We start from the raw sequence: 16,666 nt of genomic DNA, 5'->3' as shown, positions 1-16,666 counted from the left end.
TTCGACGCTCAGCCCCCATGTGAACAAGCAGACTTGTCCCAGAGGGTGTTCTAGGCTGTCATCTTGAAGGGAAGATGCTCTGTCGGAGCAATAGATTAAGCACCTCGGCTGTGAACCGGAAGGTCAGCGGTTCAAACGCATCAGAGACTCCTGGAGAGAAAGACCAGGCAGGCTGCTTCTGTTGAACGAGACCGTGTTGGAAGCCCAGTGGAGCAGTTCGTCACCGTTGTCTAGGTTAACTACAAGTAGGAATGGACTCAGTGGTGGTGGGCTTTGTAAACTCATTCCCACAGAGCCGGTAGGGGGGTTCAAACAGTCAACCTTTCGACAAACAGTCAACCATTGTGCCACCAGGATGCCTTTCTCCATTTCCAGGACTTGGCTTTGGCTTGACTCTACCCACAAAGCTTGGCCTGGTCAGCGCCCACCCTTCCTCCCAGGTAATGGCCCCAACTAGAGCAGCTCCTGTCCCAGCATGCATCACTTTGCTCTTGAGTTGCTTGTCCTCCTCATTGTAGGGCAGATTCATCCCATCTGCAGATGGAGTGGTCTAAGCATCTCAGAGTGGGCCCAGCCACCAGCGGGGGCTCAAGGTCCACGGGTTGGCTTGCACCTCTCTCAGTTCAGATGGTAGCTCCTGCAGGCAGGACCCCAGTGCTGCCTCTCTTCTGACTATGGCCTCATCTCACGGACCTTCTTATTCTGAAGTTATCTTGTTTACTCACTCTTCATTTATTCAATAATCGTTTACTGACCACTTACTATCTGCCTTGCCTTTTCACATCCTTGGAGCTCTAGCAATGAACCAAGGAGAGAAACTCCCTCCGCCCCAGTGAAGCATACATTATAGAAGAGGAATTCTGGCAATAACAACGAAAACACATTCCCTGCCATCAAGTCAATTCTAACTCGTAGTGTCCCTACAGGAAAGGATAGAACTGCCCCTGTGGGTTTTGAGACTAACTTTTTACCAGAATAGAAAGCCTTGACTTTCTCCCACAAAGTGGATGGTGATTTTGAACTGCTGACCTTGCAGTTCGTAGCCCAAAACATAACCACTGTGCCAACAAACGGTATATCATAGACGTGGCGTGAGACCTAGCAAGAAGCAGAACTGAGGTTTTCACAGCAACAAAAGTTAGAAATAAGAATACCATAAGATCAGGAAAATTAAGACTCTTGACTAGAATAGAGAAATACACACCTATGTTGATGGGAGACAGAGGCACCCTCGCCGGAACCTGGAAACACTGTCCATGAGCAGATGAATGGATAAAGCTGTGGTTCAGACAGACCATGGAATACCATACAGCCGTTTAAAATGATGATTTAAAGAAATAGGCGTAATGCTGAAACCAGACTCACAGCTATGGGGTTGATTCTAATTCCTACCAACCCTTTCAGGTCTCGCAGGTTGGAAACCTTCATGGGACTGATAAGTGCACTGAAGAAAGCTAAAGCAGAGGACTGGAAGGGGGAGGGGATTAAGTAGACCTCTGGGAGAAGAAAACACAAGCAGATCTGGGGTATCTGGGGGCCTTGTCACTTCCCTCATTCAAATACACCTGCCCAGATCTGGCCTTTCTCTGTGTGTCCTTTCTCCAGAACAAGCACAGAGTTCGATGCTTAACAAATCATACTTAAACAAAAGGCGAAGAGCTTGCTTTAGAGTACCATGGAGCAGGATGGGAGAGTTCAGATTCCCCAGAGCAGTCCCTGGTTACTGAGAAGGTGAGGCTTTCAAAGGGTGTCTGGTGAGTCAGCAAGCAGAACCACCGCTCTGGGTTCCCAGAGCTGAAATCTTTAGGGAGCAGACAACCACACCTTTCTCCAGTGGCTGCTGGGTTTAAACAGCTCTCCTTTCGGTTAGCAGCCCAGCCCTTAACTACTGCGCCGCCGCGCCCCCAGAGCTCCTTCAAGTTGCATCAGGGAAGGAGGGGGCATTCTTTGTGATCAGGTGAGCCCGGGTTAAGAGACTTAGAGGATGCAGGTCTTGGCTGGATGAAGTCCCTGTCTCAAGTACACCCAAGTTCTCTCCCCTTGTAGGATTCCCGGTCTGTTGAGCCAGCCGCCTGAGTCTCACCCGTCCTGGCGTCCCAGTTCGGCCACCACCCTGTCCCTTGGGCTTCTCTCCCGGTGCCCACCGCCCAGCCCTCCTCCCCCAAGGTGCCTCCCTGCCCTGGTAGGCGCTCCCCGGGCCCGGGCGCGTCTGGTTCCCCGCGCCCCCAGCCCCCGTCCCTGGCGGGACGCTGTCCCTTTAATAGACTCCCGCCGCCGCGCGCTCTGCGGCTGGGGAGTAAATTTCTCCCTGTCACCAGGTCGCGGGGAGAGGAGGAGGAGGAGGAGGAGTTTGTTAATGTTCAGTTTGTTCAGCGGCATCGATGTTTGCTGGCATCGCCTCGCCCTGTCTTGTGTGTGTGTGTGTGTGCGTGCGCGCGCGCGCACGCCAGCGCGCGCCAGTGTGTGTGTGTGTGTGTGTGTGTTGTGAGTGTGTGGTGTGTGTGTTGTAAGTGTGTGGTGTGTGTGTGTGCGTGCGCGCGCGTGTGTAAGCGAGTGTGTGAGTGCGCGCGCGCGTGTGTGTGCGTGCGTGCGTGTGTGTGTGTGTGTGTGTGTGTGTGAATTCCAGATTTTCTGTCTTTCCCAAACCCGCTCCTGTCCTCTAGCATTTCACTCACAGCCGGGGATCTGACAGCAGCCACCGACCTACGGTGATCTCTCTCTCCCCCCTGCGAGAATCCGCCATAGAGACCAGCAAGGAGGAGGAGGAACAGGAGGAGGAGGTGGTAGTTGTGGTGGTGGAGGAGGAGGAGGAGGAGGAGGAAGAGGAGGAGGAGAAAGAGGAGGAGGAGGAGGAAGAAGAGGAGGAGGGGAAAAGGAGAAAGAAGAAGAAGAAAAAGAAGAAACCCAGTACCTTCGCAGGATTGCCTTTTTTCCTTAAGTGTGCGTGCGGCGCGTGTGCGCCCCTCATCCCTTCCGTCTGAACCCGATCTTGGATGTTTAATAAAGAAATCAAGTGTCTCCACAGTCACCAAAAAAAAAAAAAACCAAACCAAAAATTCCAAAAAGCAAAAACAAAAGAGAGAGAGAGAGGGGAAAAAAACAACCAAAAAATCCAAAACAAACAAAACAAACAAACAAACAAGGGCAGAACCAACCTCTACTTCCAACCAGCTGGCACCAGGCACCCGTACCTGCCACCCAGAGAGGGGGGTCTCTGGCCTGTGGTGGAGGAGTTGCAGGGGGATCTTCGTCGGGGGGACAGAGGCCGAGTGACGCCTTAGGAGCCACCGGGCAAGAGGCGGAGGAGTCCCTGAGAGCCAGGAGAGACCTCGGCCCCCGCGCGCGGCTTGGGGCCGGGGCGCCAGACGTGGGACTGGAGCGGAGTAGAGCGATGCCCAGGAGGAAGCAGCAGGCACCCAAGCGGGCGGCAGGTAAGAGAAAAGGCTCCGCTCCAGGCTGCCCAGCCTGGGCTGCCCTGCGCGCCGCGCGCCGCTCCCGCCCTCCTGGCCCCAGGGTCCGCCAGGACGCCACTCCCTAAGCTTTTGGGGGGCACTTGGCCCCAGCCTGCCTCTCTGTCACCCTACTAACCCCATTTCCCCCTACCTTCTCTGATCTCCCCTATGCAGGCTCTGTTGGGTGGGAATGGGGGGGCTATCCCACCAAGCCTTCCCTCCTTCAACTTTCTTCCCCCACCCTCTCCCCACCCCTAACTTTCTCCTAGGCGGTTTCTTGCCTCAAGGGCTAAAGCTGGGTTGAGAATTTGGGGTGCGGTGTGGGGAGACAGCCCCTGAACCCCAGCATCCTTGCGTTGTGGTCAGTGCCTGTGACTTACGGCCTCCTTCCGGGGTCAGAGTCTGCTTCCCTGGCTTTGGGACACTCGGTGAACATTTTGCCCAGGCTGAAGGCTGGAGGCTGGCTTTGGGACAAGCATTAGGAGTTAAACTTTGATCCCCAAGGTGGAAAAACCAGCTCTGGAGATGGATGAACCTTTGAATATATGTTCTAAAAGGATCACATTTGGAAATCTAATCAACACTCTCCTGTCCATTAAAAAAAAGAAAGAAAGAAAGAAAGATACCCCCAACGGAACATTTAAACCGCTCTGGCTTTCCTTTGCACAGAGAGAGTTACAAACTTTGAGAATCTGGCGTGTGTGGTTAACAGTATCCGGATCGGATTCTCATTCCCCCAACTACCCACTCAGAGAGGAACAGGTTAACAGATCGGTAAAATAGGTCGAGGGATTATTGTGTGTGTGTGTGTGTGTGTGTGTGTGTTTTGGGTTGCTTAATTGCTTTTTTAATAGTATGCTGGGGTTTTGTTTCTCGGAAGTATAATATGAAAGTTCATTTTTCCCTGCCAGACCCACCCACGGAAAAATCAGCTTTCCACTTGATTGCTAGTTTTGATTTGACATTTGATTGATCACCTGTCATCTCGCTGCCTTTGATCTATTCATTCTTGATATATATCAATAAATCACTCACCATGGAAACTCAGAGTGCCAGTGACGCAAGCCTTGCCCTTTACATTCAGAGCCAGGCATGCACAATTATTATCTTGTTTGGCTTTTAATGTGGGCGTTTGTGTTTCTTCGTGTCCTTTAGTTGAATCAGGGATTTATCGAAAAGCTTAACTTTTGGTTTTGTGGGTTTGTTTAATGTTGTTGTTGTTGTTTCTAGCCCCCCCCCCCCCAATCCCTTGCTCTTTCTTTACCCTGTGGCTTTGGGCAGCATCAGCTCAGCTGGCCACCCCACTGCAATATCTCATTCTGCTCCAACTTGAGCCAAACACACAGGAAAGCGCAGTGCAACACTTGAATAAACTTTGCAAAGTCACCCTTAGAACAAGCTCAAAGTTCGCTGCCAATCCTGGGTATTGGGGTCTCAGCATACTGGACCACCAAGCCAACGGGCCATCTCTGCCTGCTCCCAGCGCAGGATAAAAGTACATGTGCTTTGAAATTATCTTCCCTTCTGCGCACTAAATTGCTGTCATAACCGTGTGTGGGTGACTTCTCGTTCCCTGCGGACGTAACGTCTCGAAAGTTGTGATTCTGGTATATTCCAAGTGTTTTGCGAAGAGCATACGAATCAAATCTTCTGTGTGTCCTAGATGTTCAGAATGTGCCTAGTCACCAAGGGTTAGCTTCCAGCTACTCTGGCTGTCCCCCTCGTCCACAATGGCTCCCCCGGACCCCTGTCCCTTTCTGGAGGGGGTTCACTTAATTTTGAAAACTTAAGATCGCCTTGCTGTGGTGGTCTGACAGGCTCTGGGGCGGGAGCGGCCCTCCAGGCTCAGAAAGAGGAAGCTTGCCCTGGCTGGTTCTAGCAACAGTAAGTTTAAGTGTCCTTAGATGATTACAGATAACAACGTCCTTATTATTGTCCCAAAAGAGAGCCCTGGGCTGCGGTCCAGCCAGAAGTGATACAGCCCTGAAAAGTACTCCGTCATTTTTTTTTTCTTTCTTGTTTTCCGGTAAAGGCCATCAACAACTAGAAGTAATTTAAATTACCAGAATGACTGGACCTGTCTCCTTTTAGGAAGCTCATTACAAAAAGTGCATTGCCCAGAATTGCACGACCTGGATTCTAATTACCCTCTGATCAATGAGGATCCAGGTGCAGGGAACAGAGTGCCATGGCACGTCTGTGCCAGGAGACCCTTTTCCCCACGCTGCCGTCTACCGGTGCTGGCCGAGCGGTCTGCTGACGGACCAGCTGGTCTGAGCGCCCTAGAAACTTCTCCGTGTAGTTTCTCTCTTCTGGACTATTGTATGCCCGGTCATTTTTGAAATTCGTGTGTGCCCGGCACTGCCCACCTTCTCCCCCTGGAAGAAGTGGAAGGCCCATCGGACAGAAAGGGAATAATTCATTTCATACCCAGCAAGGCCCCTCTTAAGCTACCTCTTTGCTCGCATATTAATAAAACAAAAACGTTTGTCATGCTGTGTTTCTTCCCCTCTTCTGAGGTCATCAGTGCTCTGCTTTCCCTGAGCTGATTATTCACAGTCAAGTTTGCCACTTTGAAATTCTTTCTCTAGCCCGTGAAGATCCAGGGAAAGAGGGAAGGGTGGGGGAAGATGTGGGGGGGTTTGTCCTAAGCTTGTGGGCACACTAACTTTTATCACTGCTTACAATTAAACACAATGCACAACTGTAAGTAATTACTCCCCTGCGCTGCTGTTGAAAGCTTGAGTTCGGGATTGATTAATGAAAAATGTAAGCTACCACCAGCCTGCGGATGAATCAGAACCCACGCTTTTTCCTGCAGGACGCTCTTTCCCAAGAACGGCGGCCCTTGGGCAATCGGATCGCTTTTAAGGGCCATGTTTCAAGGAAAACAGTTCTCGGACTTTCTAATAACGCAGGTATCCAAAGAGGAGAAGCAGTGATCTTAGAAAGGCTGGTGAATGCCTCTCTGCGTTGTTTTCTTTACTTCACCTCTGAGAGGGAGGGCATGGGAGGTAGGCACTTCTGCTTCAAAGACAAGCCCCGGCAGAAGGAGTTGCTGAGAAGTGCCATGCCTCCTAGCTTTCTAAAGCTATGCTGTCCCCACCACCTTATGTGATGACTTCGTGGGGTGGTGGGGTTGGGGTGGTGGCTAGAAAGCTGCCTTGTAGGAACCAAGGCATCTGTGCACATGGAAGTGTGTGTGTGTGTGTGTGTGTGTGTGTGCGCACACTCGGGAGATAGCGTGTACACTTCCGTGCATGTATATTTCATTCTTCACGAAAAATATATCCATTGTTACCTGGAATTCTTCCGGGATTCCAGGCTACTGGTCTCATCCGTTTTGTGCCCAGTTGAGAACATGGCAGGAAGGTGCAATCAAACAGAGTGGGGGGAGGGGGATGATGGTTGAGTCTTTGGTCAGTGGCCGAGCCCTTCACAACCTGCGACTGTGACCCTCTGCGCCCGCTCTGCTGTTTCTGCCATCTCCTCCAGCCTCTGTGGGCACACACAGGCGAGGCAGGTTTCATGTTGCCATTCGGAACGATGATCATTTTTACAGGAATGCCAGCCAAGAGCCAGGGCGCAGATGTGATCTTGTGGGCATTCCTAGGCGGCCACCTAACACCCAGATAGATGGAAGTGTTCTGACTCACCCCCGCCACCCCCCACCCGCCTACCCTCAAGTGATGAGCATCTTCCCTCTTCCTGGAGACTCTCGGGAGACCGCCGATCACCCAGATCTGAGGAGGAGCCTTGCAGGAAAGCGACAGCTCCCTCTGTTCATTTTGTTTATTTAACATGAGAATGAATAATGCAGGTTTTGTTTTTATGACTGTCCTGTGTGGCAGTAAACATGAGACGATTAGCAACCATTACTTAAAAGTTGCAATTTGCACCTTAATGGCACAGGTTATTTACATGGGAACCATCCTCAGCTGGGACAACTCTGCAGGCTGCCAAGGAGTAGAGAGGTGACCTGAGTCAGCTCTGTTCCCACCTCAGGGCAGCGGCAACTCCCAGGAAAGGGTGAGGACTTGGCAGTAGAAGGCACTAGAAGGGCAGAGGAGGGACAGGCAGCTGGAGGAGCAGAGGGTGGTGAGAATACTTTGAGAGCACTGGCCACGCGGAACCAGGATTTGAGAGAATATGGAGAGAGGAAGCGGGCTCCTGACTTACTTTATTCAAACATCCTTCAGAGAGACAAGTTCACAGCTTTGAACTTCGAAATACCTCATGGTGGAGACTCTGGCTGCCCTGCACTCTTTGGACGTAGCAGATGAATGGGAAACAACACCCCCCCCACACACACACACACACACACACATATCCAGAGGAGCCCAGCCACGGGAGGGCTGTGAGGGAGGGAATCAGGACATCTACCTTGCCATCCATCTCTTCCGCCCCCCGTGTTGGGGGTGTGAAATCCGTGGCTGCTGGAGATTGAATGGGACATCTCAAAAGCCCATTTGTTTTAGGCATTTATTGATTCCCGTTTTAATCTGCCATATCAGGACGCAATGCATTAACCCTAATCAGCGGATGGTGAGTGGCAGCGAGTTGTCGTGGAGCTAGGTAAAGGGGGTGGGGGCCTTGGAAGCTTCTCCAACTTGATAGTCTTCTGTGGGTTGAGACAGGACGGGGTGGGGGCCGGTGCTCCCTGTGGAGAGAGGGGAGAAACAGGGTCTCCTTTCTGAACAGGAAACATGCCTTATTTTTTCTATCCCTTCACACGTCCCTTCACGCTTCCAAGAGTCTGTGCTCCCTTTGGGGGACCCTTCACTCCCCGATAGATACCTCCTCCGGTGTCTTTCGCAGACCAGTCCTGGGAGCCCTTGTCTCCTGTCTCTGTCTCCATCTCGGGTTCTTGGTTTCATTTTACCCCAACTGGCTTCTTGATCCTGCTGCAGAAAGGCTGCCTAACACCACCGGGGCGCCTCTCTTTCTCTTTCCTGTGGTGTGCTGGGTGGTGGTGGGGTGTCTACTCTTCATGAAGCTGGTTTGAAAGGGCAGGGGGTGGGGGAAAAGAGTGTGGTTATCACCGAAGACCACCCAAAGCAGGTACCTACCTTTGCTCCTCCCTGGAGTTAAGAAAGCCCAGGCCTGGTTCCTGTTTGTGCTGGATCTGTAATTAGCTGACAGGACGTACATTTCCCCAGTAGGACCGCCTTCCTTCCACCAGGGTATTTGCACTGTCCGTTTTGTTCCAGGGATGTTGTGAGAGGGGAGGGGGGAAATCTCAGCCACCATTTCAAAGGCAATGGCTGCATCCACCCAAGTCCCCTTTGAAAGAGTTCAGACCTCCCGACCCAATCCTGTATCAAGACCAGGCACCCACAGACCAGCCTTCTCGTTTGATGCAGAGACAGTTGGAAATACATTAAACTAACAGAGAGAGCCTTGCATCGCTTCCCTGAAGCAGGGCTTTTTCATTACATATTTAATTACAATCAAATTGAGCGACTTTTATAAAAAAAATCACAGTGGTATGAAAAGAAGCTTGGCACAATAATTTTTATTGCTTCACAAGTTGAAAAGGCTGTTAGTTTCTTTTCTTTTTGAATTTTCTGGGGAGAGATTTATTTCTGTTTTCCAACGTGGTAATCAGTGATCAATACAGTCTCTCTGCCAGGGTCTCCTCTCATCTGGGAGATGGTACCCTGAACCTCCACTGAACAAGACTCCCCCCACCCCACCCCCGCCTTTCTGTCTGCAATCTGTTCCTGTCATTTGTAACCATAGGAAATTGTTTTTAAGTGTGTGTGTGTGTGTGTGTGTGTGTGTGTGTGTGTGTCTAGGGGGGAGTGTTGTCTTTCTCTCTTTCTCTTTCACTCTTTCTCAAATTGCATCCATTCCATTTCCAGATGGACATCCGTGTGTTCCTGGGGGTGACCCTTCTGATGCGGAATAAGTGGTCATTTCCGCACGTGAGAAAGTGCCCCCATGAGAGCCCCTGCTTACCTGGGTATTGCAGGAAGGAGACACGGCCTTGCTGTCTGTAGGCCTCTCGCCCATCAAACGGCCATTCTCCCCGAGTGTACCCGGCTCCCTTCCCTCCCGGCCGAACTTGCAGTGATTTGTCGTAGGGACTCTGTTTTACAAATTATTTTGTTCAAGAGAAGAGGTAGCATTTAGAGTGGGGTTTGGGGCACCCCAGATCTTTACAGCAAGTGATCAGAGAGATCCAGAGACGGTGGAGCCTACTGTGGGGAGCAAGGTCTGCAAACTCAGCTGGAAGGGTCTTTGCAGAAGGATATGCTTTTGCAGCTCCTGTGCCCTCTCACCGGTGGGCTTCCCCGCCGTGGGGTCCTGCGCATCCCGTTCATCTTGTGGAGTGGTCAGTCTGGGGGAGGGGCCTCAGGGGGCCGGGAGGTGGACTTGGTTCCTTCCTGAGGAAGGGGAGTCCAGGTAGAGACGACAGAGAGAAACCCGAGAGGCAAGAGGGACTTGCTGATCGATTTGCTTCCAGGGCGAACCCGCTGGTGAAATGATGAACTCACTCAGAGGCATTTGAAAGTCATTAAAACGGTCATTTGGAATTTCCGATGGTTGCTTCTTTCCATCTTTTTGTGCGCTCTCTCCATCAGGGGAAGAGAAAAGAAAAAAAATTTAATTTAAAAATGTTAAAAACCCACCTCCTCGGGGCACCTTTAAATACTGTAGGACACCAAAGGCGTGCCTGAAGTGGTTTAAAATGTTAGAACTTCAAAATTGGGAGGCTTGGCCGGAAAATCGTATTAGCGATACGTGGGTGTTATGTAGCTCCTCGTCACCACCGGAAGACGCACAGTGCAAAAGTCTGAGGGCTAATGAGCTCACAGGAGTCACATTTACAAAAGGAGAGAGAGAAAGGGGAAGAAGAAAGGAAGGAAGGAAGGAAAGAAAGAAAGAAAAGAAGCCTGGATCATATTTGAAAGCATTTGTCTCGCATTTTGTTTATTTAAATGACAGCTCTCTTCCCATCTGCGTGATTTTCAAAAACAGGTTCACCCCCACCCTGTACCTCTTATTCCAATCTGTGCCAGGGTCTCCTACCGCTCTCGGGGGTCACTATGGGTGAGAACTGACTCCTGGCAGCGAGTCTGACTTGTTTGTTGCTGGGTTTTTGTGGTTGCTGTTGAAGCGTACAGAACTGGAAGGCATCTCAGTACACATCCCTTTAAAAAACAAAAATCATTTTCGAAGCCGGACTGTGAGCCTGCAAAGCCAAAGGAAAGTGCTCAGCCTCCTCTGTCCACGATAGGGGCTGCAGGGTAGAAACTTTCTCCCAGCAGGGCCAGGAGAAAATAGCCCTCCATGGAACCACACACCTCCCCTGGCGAGGAAGCGCAGTCAAGCAGCAGCCATCTCTCCCCCTTTCTCTCTCTCTCTCTTTCTTTTTTAAAGCAGCATTTCAGCTCTTCTGGTAACACGGGGCTAATTTAATTGAAAAGCCTGGGATGGCCATTTATGCTCAGGAAAGGTTTCGTGTTTCCATGAGGCCAGGGAGATGCTAAGGTGGGTTAAAAAGAAAAAAGAGAAAAAAAAAACCCGACAGCATTGCGCTGTTTCTGCTAAGACCCAAATTAACATCACTGGTCTTAATTAGTTAAGTGCTTTGCTCACAGAATGAAGACTCTGAAATCATCCCCAAGCTTCCTTCTTAAAGCGACATAGAAACCATTTCTGTGGACATGATCAAATGCCTACATAAGGTGGGCCGAACGCAGTTACAGCTTTTAATGAACACAGTTATGAAGGGTGGAATGAGATTTTTTTTTTAAAAGAAGGGGTTGGGCCCAGCCATTCTGTTTCTAATGAATGTGAAGGAAGCGTCCCTAATGCTTTCTCTGTGCCATGAAAAATGTGTGCCGGGCATCAGGGAGAGTCAAAAGAGAGACAGAAGTTCAAGGTCTTTCCCGGGGGAGAAACCAGCTGGCCTGGCAGGGAGCGCACCAGCACCTCCACACTTCTTTTTTTAAACTCACCTGTAGTGTATCAGGAGCCTGGCGTTGTAGTGCGAACACGTTGGGCTGCGATCCAGAAGGTCAGCAGTTCAAAACTGAAATTACCAGCCCCTCCTCGGAGAAAGACCAGGCTTTATAGTTCCATAAGGAGTCCGAGTCTCACAAACCCACAGGAGCAATGCTACTCTGTCCTATCGGGTCACTATGAGTTGAGATCCACCGGATGGTGGTGAGTTTGGATTGGGTTTTCGTTAGGCATTGGCGATATATTTGGGGACCTCTGTTTTACACCCCAGGGAGCTAGGACTAGCCTCGGGTGATACTGTCGAGTGGACCGACATCTATTCTATGGGTTTGGTGCCCCTTGGCGCAGAAGAAAATGTCTAAGTGCAAAGTTACACCTGTATTTTCTGTCAAGCTTGCCTTTGGCCCTTCCTCTTTGTTGGAAATCTGGGCGCCTTGCTTGTGCTCCTCTGCCCGCCCCTCCCGTTGAATTTGGGGCAGGGCAATGGGACAAAGTGACTTGGTTCTGGTGACAACGTTTTTTTGCTCCGAACCCTAGACGAGCTCTAGAGAGAACTGTTGCTCTCGGGGTCCGCATGCGAGTGTTGGGGTCAAACCCTGAGACCTCGCTGGAACTGGTTGCCCAGAGCCTTGCCCCTCACTTTCCCACCTCTCACAGGGAGGTGAGCCCTACCTCTCCTGCACCCCAGGACCTCTGCAAGGATCCCAGAGGAGGGCTCAGAAACATGAGCCCCACTGGCACAATGGTCAGTGCTCAGCTGCTAAGCAAAAGGTCAGGGATTCAAACCCACCCAGAGGCTGTGTGGGGAAGTCTTGATCCTCTGCTTTGGTAATCAGACGAACAGCCTGGGAATCCCCGTGGGACAGTTCTACGGCGTCCTGTGTGGTGGCTGTGGGTTGGAATGGCCTTGAAGATGCCCAGGGACAGCAGCACTGAGAAAATGCAGGAGATTGCGAGGTGCCTGACCGACTGAAGAACATTCTGTCCTCATCTTGTGTAGCCAGACCGTGAAACAATTGTACCAGAAGGGAAATGCACATCCCACCAATGTCCAGAGGCCCAGGAGCCTCTGGCTTGAAGGAAATCAGAGTTGGAGGAATTTTTCTTTCTTTTTTTTCTAACCTAGAAATACAATCAATGAATAGTGTTTGGGGCTCTTCTGAGGCAAAGTCACGCTAAGCTGGCAGGAGCACTGCACTAGTGCAAAGAGAAAAGAAAGAAAGAAAAAAAGTTCCTTTTCCAAAAAATAGCAGTTATAACACTGGCAACAACAAGGATAGCAATAGTCATGACAGTGAGATCAATCACTCTTCAAATGTCTAGTGTGTCCCATTCACATCCATCATTCAACTGCTGTTTCTTGAGTTTCTACTCTGTGAGAGCCTCTTCCAGCTCCCTGGGGCTTGGGGTGAGTTGAATGGGCAGGGTCATGAAATGCCCGTGCGCACCCACAAAGGAGAAGGATCCTTCAAAATATCGAGGGTGACAATCGTGTTGTCAAAGCAAAAGTAGCGAACAGGATTTGGGACCGTTCTGTGTGGATGGTCAGGGATAGCCTTTCCGAGGAGGAGCTGGTGGGGCTGAGTGTTCACACGCCTCTGAGTGGGGATGTGGTGGTTACACGATGGCCTGCGATTCGAAAGGTCTGCAGTTCTAAACCACTCTTGGCTCCTCAAGAGAAGGTCAGGGCTTCTGAAAATAACTCCCATAGTTATTTTCAGATATCCACAGTGAGTTTGATGTTTTCGCTTTATGAGTTAGTTAGAGCATGATGTGAGTTAAGAGTTAGTTATGTGGCGTGGTGGTTGTGCATCGGGCTGCTAATCACAAGGTCAGTTGGAAATCACTGATGGCTCAGACGGAGAAACATGAGGCCTTCTAGTCCCGTAACGAGTTTTGGAAACCCACAGGGGCAGTTCTACCCTGATCCATAGGGTCACAATGAGTCAGAACCGACTCAATGGCAGTGAGTTTGGTGTTTGGTAGGAGTTAGATGGGCTCAAAGAGAATAGGTGTGGAGGATGGTGCCGGACCAGGTATAGTTGTGGACGATGGTGCCGGACCGCGTAGTGTTTTACTCTGCTGTACACAGGGTCATTATGAGTCTGAACTGACTCCAGGGATCTCCCAAGAACAATATGAGTTAGATGCCAGTAAGATCCCTTTATTTCCAAGAGGGATCTGAGTAATTTGCAGAGCAAGGTCTTCAAGGTCAACCAATGGCTGAGCGGGACTTTGAATTCACTTTGCCCTTGGGTCCAGGTCCCATGCATTTAATCTATTGTAATTGTTTATCTAGAATGATTTCAACAAATTGACAAGGATAGACCATCAGTACCTGTTAGACTTCCCTTGTGTCTGTTGTGATGTCTCAATATGCTGGAGGAATTGAAAGCTTCGACAGAAGACGATGCCTTGAGTGACAGTTCCATCTGACACACATGGAATTGGCATGTTCTTGAACATTCTATCCCATGTACTGTGCATTCTTGCATTCTTCCTTGTGTGACCTCTATGTGCCAGGCTTTGTTCTAGGTGCCAGAAAAAAGCAGTAGGAGAAATATATGTAGAAAAGTCCCTGATTTCACCCAGCTAATATTCTTATGAGATCAAAAAGCAATGAGCAAATAATCATGTCATCTGCTATGAATCAGGAGCCCTGGTGGCGTAGTGTATTATGCACTGGGCTGCTAACTGCAAGGTCAGCATCTCAAACCTGCCAGTCTCTTCAAGAAAGAAAAAGGAGGCTTTCTGCTTCTAAAAAGATTTACGGTCTCAGAACCCCCTAGGGGACAATTCCCCACTGCCCCCGAGAGTGGCTGTGAGTCTAATCAACTTGATGGCGGTGAGTTTGGGCTGGCTTTGGATGCTCCTTCCCACTGTTGCCATTGTTAATTATTAGGATGATCCATGTGAACTCCGGAGAAAGACAGCCACCTGTCTGAAGCAGCCGCAGCACATATTGGGTGCTTACTAAATAGTTTGTGCTGAATGAATAAGTGACTCTAAATAAATGAATGAACCAAGACTTTAATGAGTGTATGACTTTGTGTACTAATTAATTGCTTTCGAGTTCGGGGTTCTCGCTTACACATAGCTAGTTTTTCTGGCAGCCCTCCCTACCACTCATGATAATCACTGTACTTTGAATATTGATCAATTCAGATGGAAGAGACTAATGACAAAAAGATAGTGCATTTAGCGATGAATTTGTATTTTGCTCATCAGGCCATCACCTGCTTCCAACAGGCTCCCCTTTGTGTCCTAAGTATGATTTGTTCAACTCAGAAATAGTGCTACAGCAGCCCTGCAGCCACCGTGGCTAGAGGCACCACTTCACACGGGAAGTTTGAACCCACCAGCCACTCCACGCGAGAAAGGGCCCAACAAGTCTGCTGCCCCGGGGAGCACAACTTTGGGCACCTTGTGGGGGAGGCAGACTGGCCTGCCAGATTGCTTGGAGTGGGAATGATGCGGTGACTGTCTGAGATACGGGTTTGCAGACTTCCGGCGAAGCACTGGGGACCTGGGTGCAGCCTCGCTGGTGGAACAGAAGGGCGTCTGACACTGGGGTGTGTTCGGCCTCTCCCTCTTCTCCCAGGGGCGCTGTTCTCATGATGCCACCTGCCTCCAGATACTCCTGCCTCCTGGGCTGCCAGCCCTCCCCCTCAGCCCCTCAGCCCCTCAGGCCCAAGGCTTCCAAACTAATAAGAGAAGGCTGCCGCTGTTTCCTGGTAACCCTCCTTCACTTTTTAATTGTCACCGTCAGATGAGACCTGGGAGCCAGGCAAGAAGAAGGCTAGCTGTCAGGGTCTGTCCTGCCACAGAGAGATTGTGGATCTTGGAGCACCTTTGGGGTTTGGGCTGCTTGCCTTCAAAATGCATATACTATACACCTCACATATTATATGCATAGTCCTATAGATTCTGAAGTCCTGGTGGTGTAGTGGTTACACATTGGGCTGCAATCTGCAAGGTCAGCAGTTTGAAATCACCAGCCACTCCTTGGGAGAAAAATGAGGTTTTCTACTCTCTTAAAGAGTTGCAGTCTTGGACATCTACTTGGCCAGTTCTACTCTGTCCTATAAATTCCCCATGAGTTTGGCATATATATATATATATATATAAATTGTATTTATAAAATTGTGTAAATATATTTTATATATAATATGTATATTGTATACTTATATATAATAATTATATCCATTATATTTTGTATTCTATGTCATGTCTATATTATATAAAATATATTATGTAACATTTTAGAATATATATATACATACTGTACCATATATAATTCATATATGTTCTAAGGAAGCCTGGTGGTGCAGTGGGCTGCTAAGCACAAAGCTGACGCTTCAAGCCCACCAGCCTCTTTGCAAGAGAAAGATGAGGCTGTGGTGTCTGTTAAAATGCAATCTCAGAAGCCCTAGGGAACAGACGGACTCTGCGTTACAGGCTGTTGTTCGTCCCAATCTACTTGACGGCAATGAGTTTGGGTTTGGTTTTGTTTTGCACCCAGTGCTATCCTTGGTCCTAGAACTGCCTTGAATAAAAGTAACATTGACGGGGCCCCTGCCTTCTGGAAGCTTCCACTTCATGTGGCGGACAAATGGCAACCGAGACAGGAGGTGACACCATGGCATGACGGCATGGAGAGATTTACAGTGAGCACATTTAAAGGAAGGGAGGGGCCCTGGGGGGTTCTGAGAAATGAGGGAAGTTGGAGGCATTCCTGGGGGACCTGGGGGAAAAGGCTCGGTGATCTGTCCCCAAAGGGCAGCCATTGGCAACCCGGTGGAGCAGCTCCTGCTCTCGCCGCCACGGGGTCACCACAATGCTGGACACCGGTTACTTTTAGAGGGTCCTAGTCTCACTATAGGGGCCTGGTGGGGTCGTGGTTACGTGGTGGGCTATGGAAACCGCCAGCCACTCCGGGGGAGAGACAAGGCTGTCTGCTTCCGTGAGCAGTGGCAGCCGCGGAAACGCACAGGGACAGTGCCACCCTGTCCTTTAGAGTCACTGTGAGTCAGTATTGACCTAGTGGCAGTGAGTATTGGTATCGATTCTCACGCACCCAGTTCCACTGCCACACCCATGGGGTCACCATGATGGATGGGAACTGGTCACATGTTGAGCGGCACTCGCCTCACATACAACATTCTACTGGCATCTGCGGAGCCACACGATGGACTCTCACATGAACAGTTCTGCTGTCACATCCCCGGGGTCACTGCGATGGG

The 16,666-nt window shown here is 50.0% G+C and overlaps 1 protein-coding gene across 3 annotated transcripts in view; it reads left to right on the top strand.

Moving 5' to 3' along the window:
- The first annotated feature begins 2,890 nt into the window (after positions 1-2,890).
- Positions 2,891-16,666, top strand: part of TSHZ2 (teashirt zinc finger homeobox 2) — a 487,911-nt gene continuing 474,135 nt past the window's right edge. For all 3 annotated transcript variants that reach the window (XM_045295446.1, XM_045295444.1, XM_045295443.1), the window contains exon 1: positions 2,891-3,431. In XM_045295446.1, the coding sequence (XP_045151381.1) occupies positions 3,392-3,431 (40 nt within the window). In that variant the 5' untranslated portion in view covers positions 2,891-3,391. The remainder of the gene's footprint in view (positions 3,432-16,666) is intronic.

The sequence above is a fragment of the Echinops telfairi genome, unplaced genomic scaffold (genome assembly GCF_000313985.2).
Source record: "Echinops telfairi isolate 266 unplaced genomic scaffold, ASM31398v2 ScPeMD7_5592;HRSCAF=6446, whole genome shotgun sequence".
Classification (NCBI taxonomy): domain Eukaryota; kingdom Metazoa; phylum Chordata; class Mammalia; order Afrosoricida; family Tenrecidae; genus Echinops; species Echinops telfairi.
The sequence above is the reverse complement of the archived record's forward strand: the minus strand, read 5'-3'. Positions and strand labels throughout refer to the sequence as shown.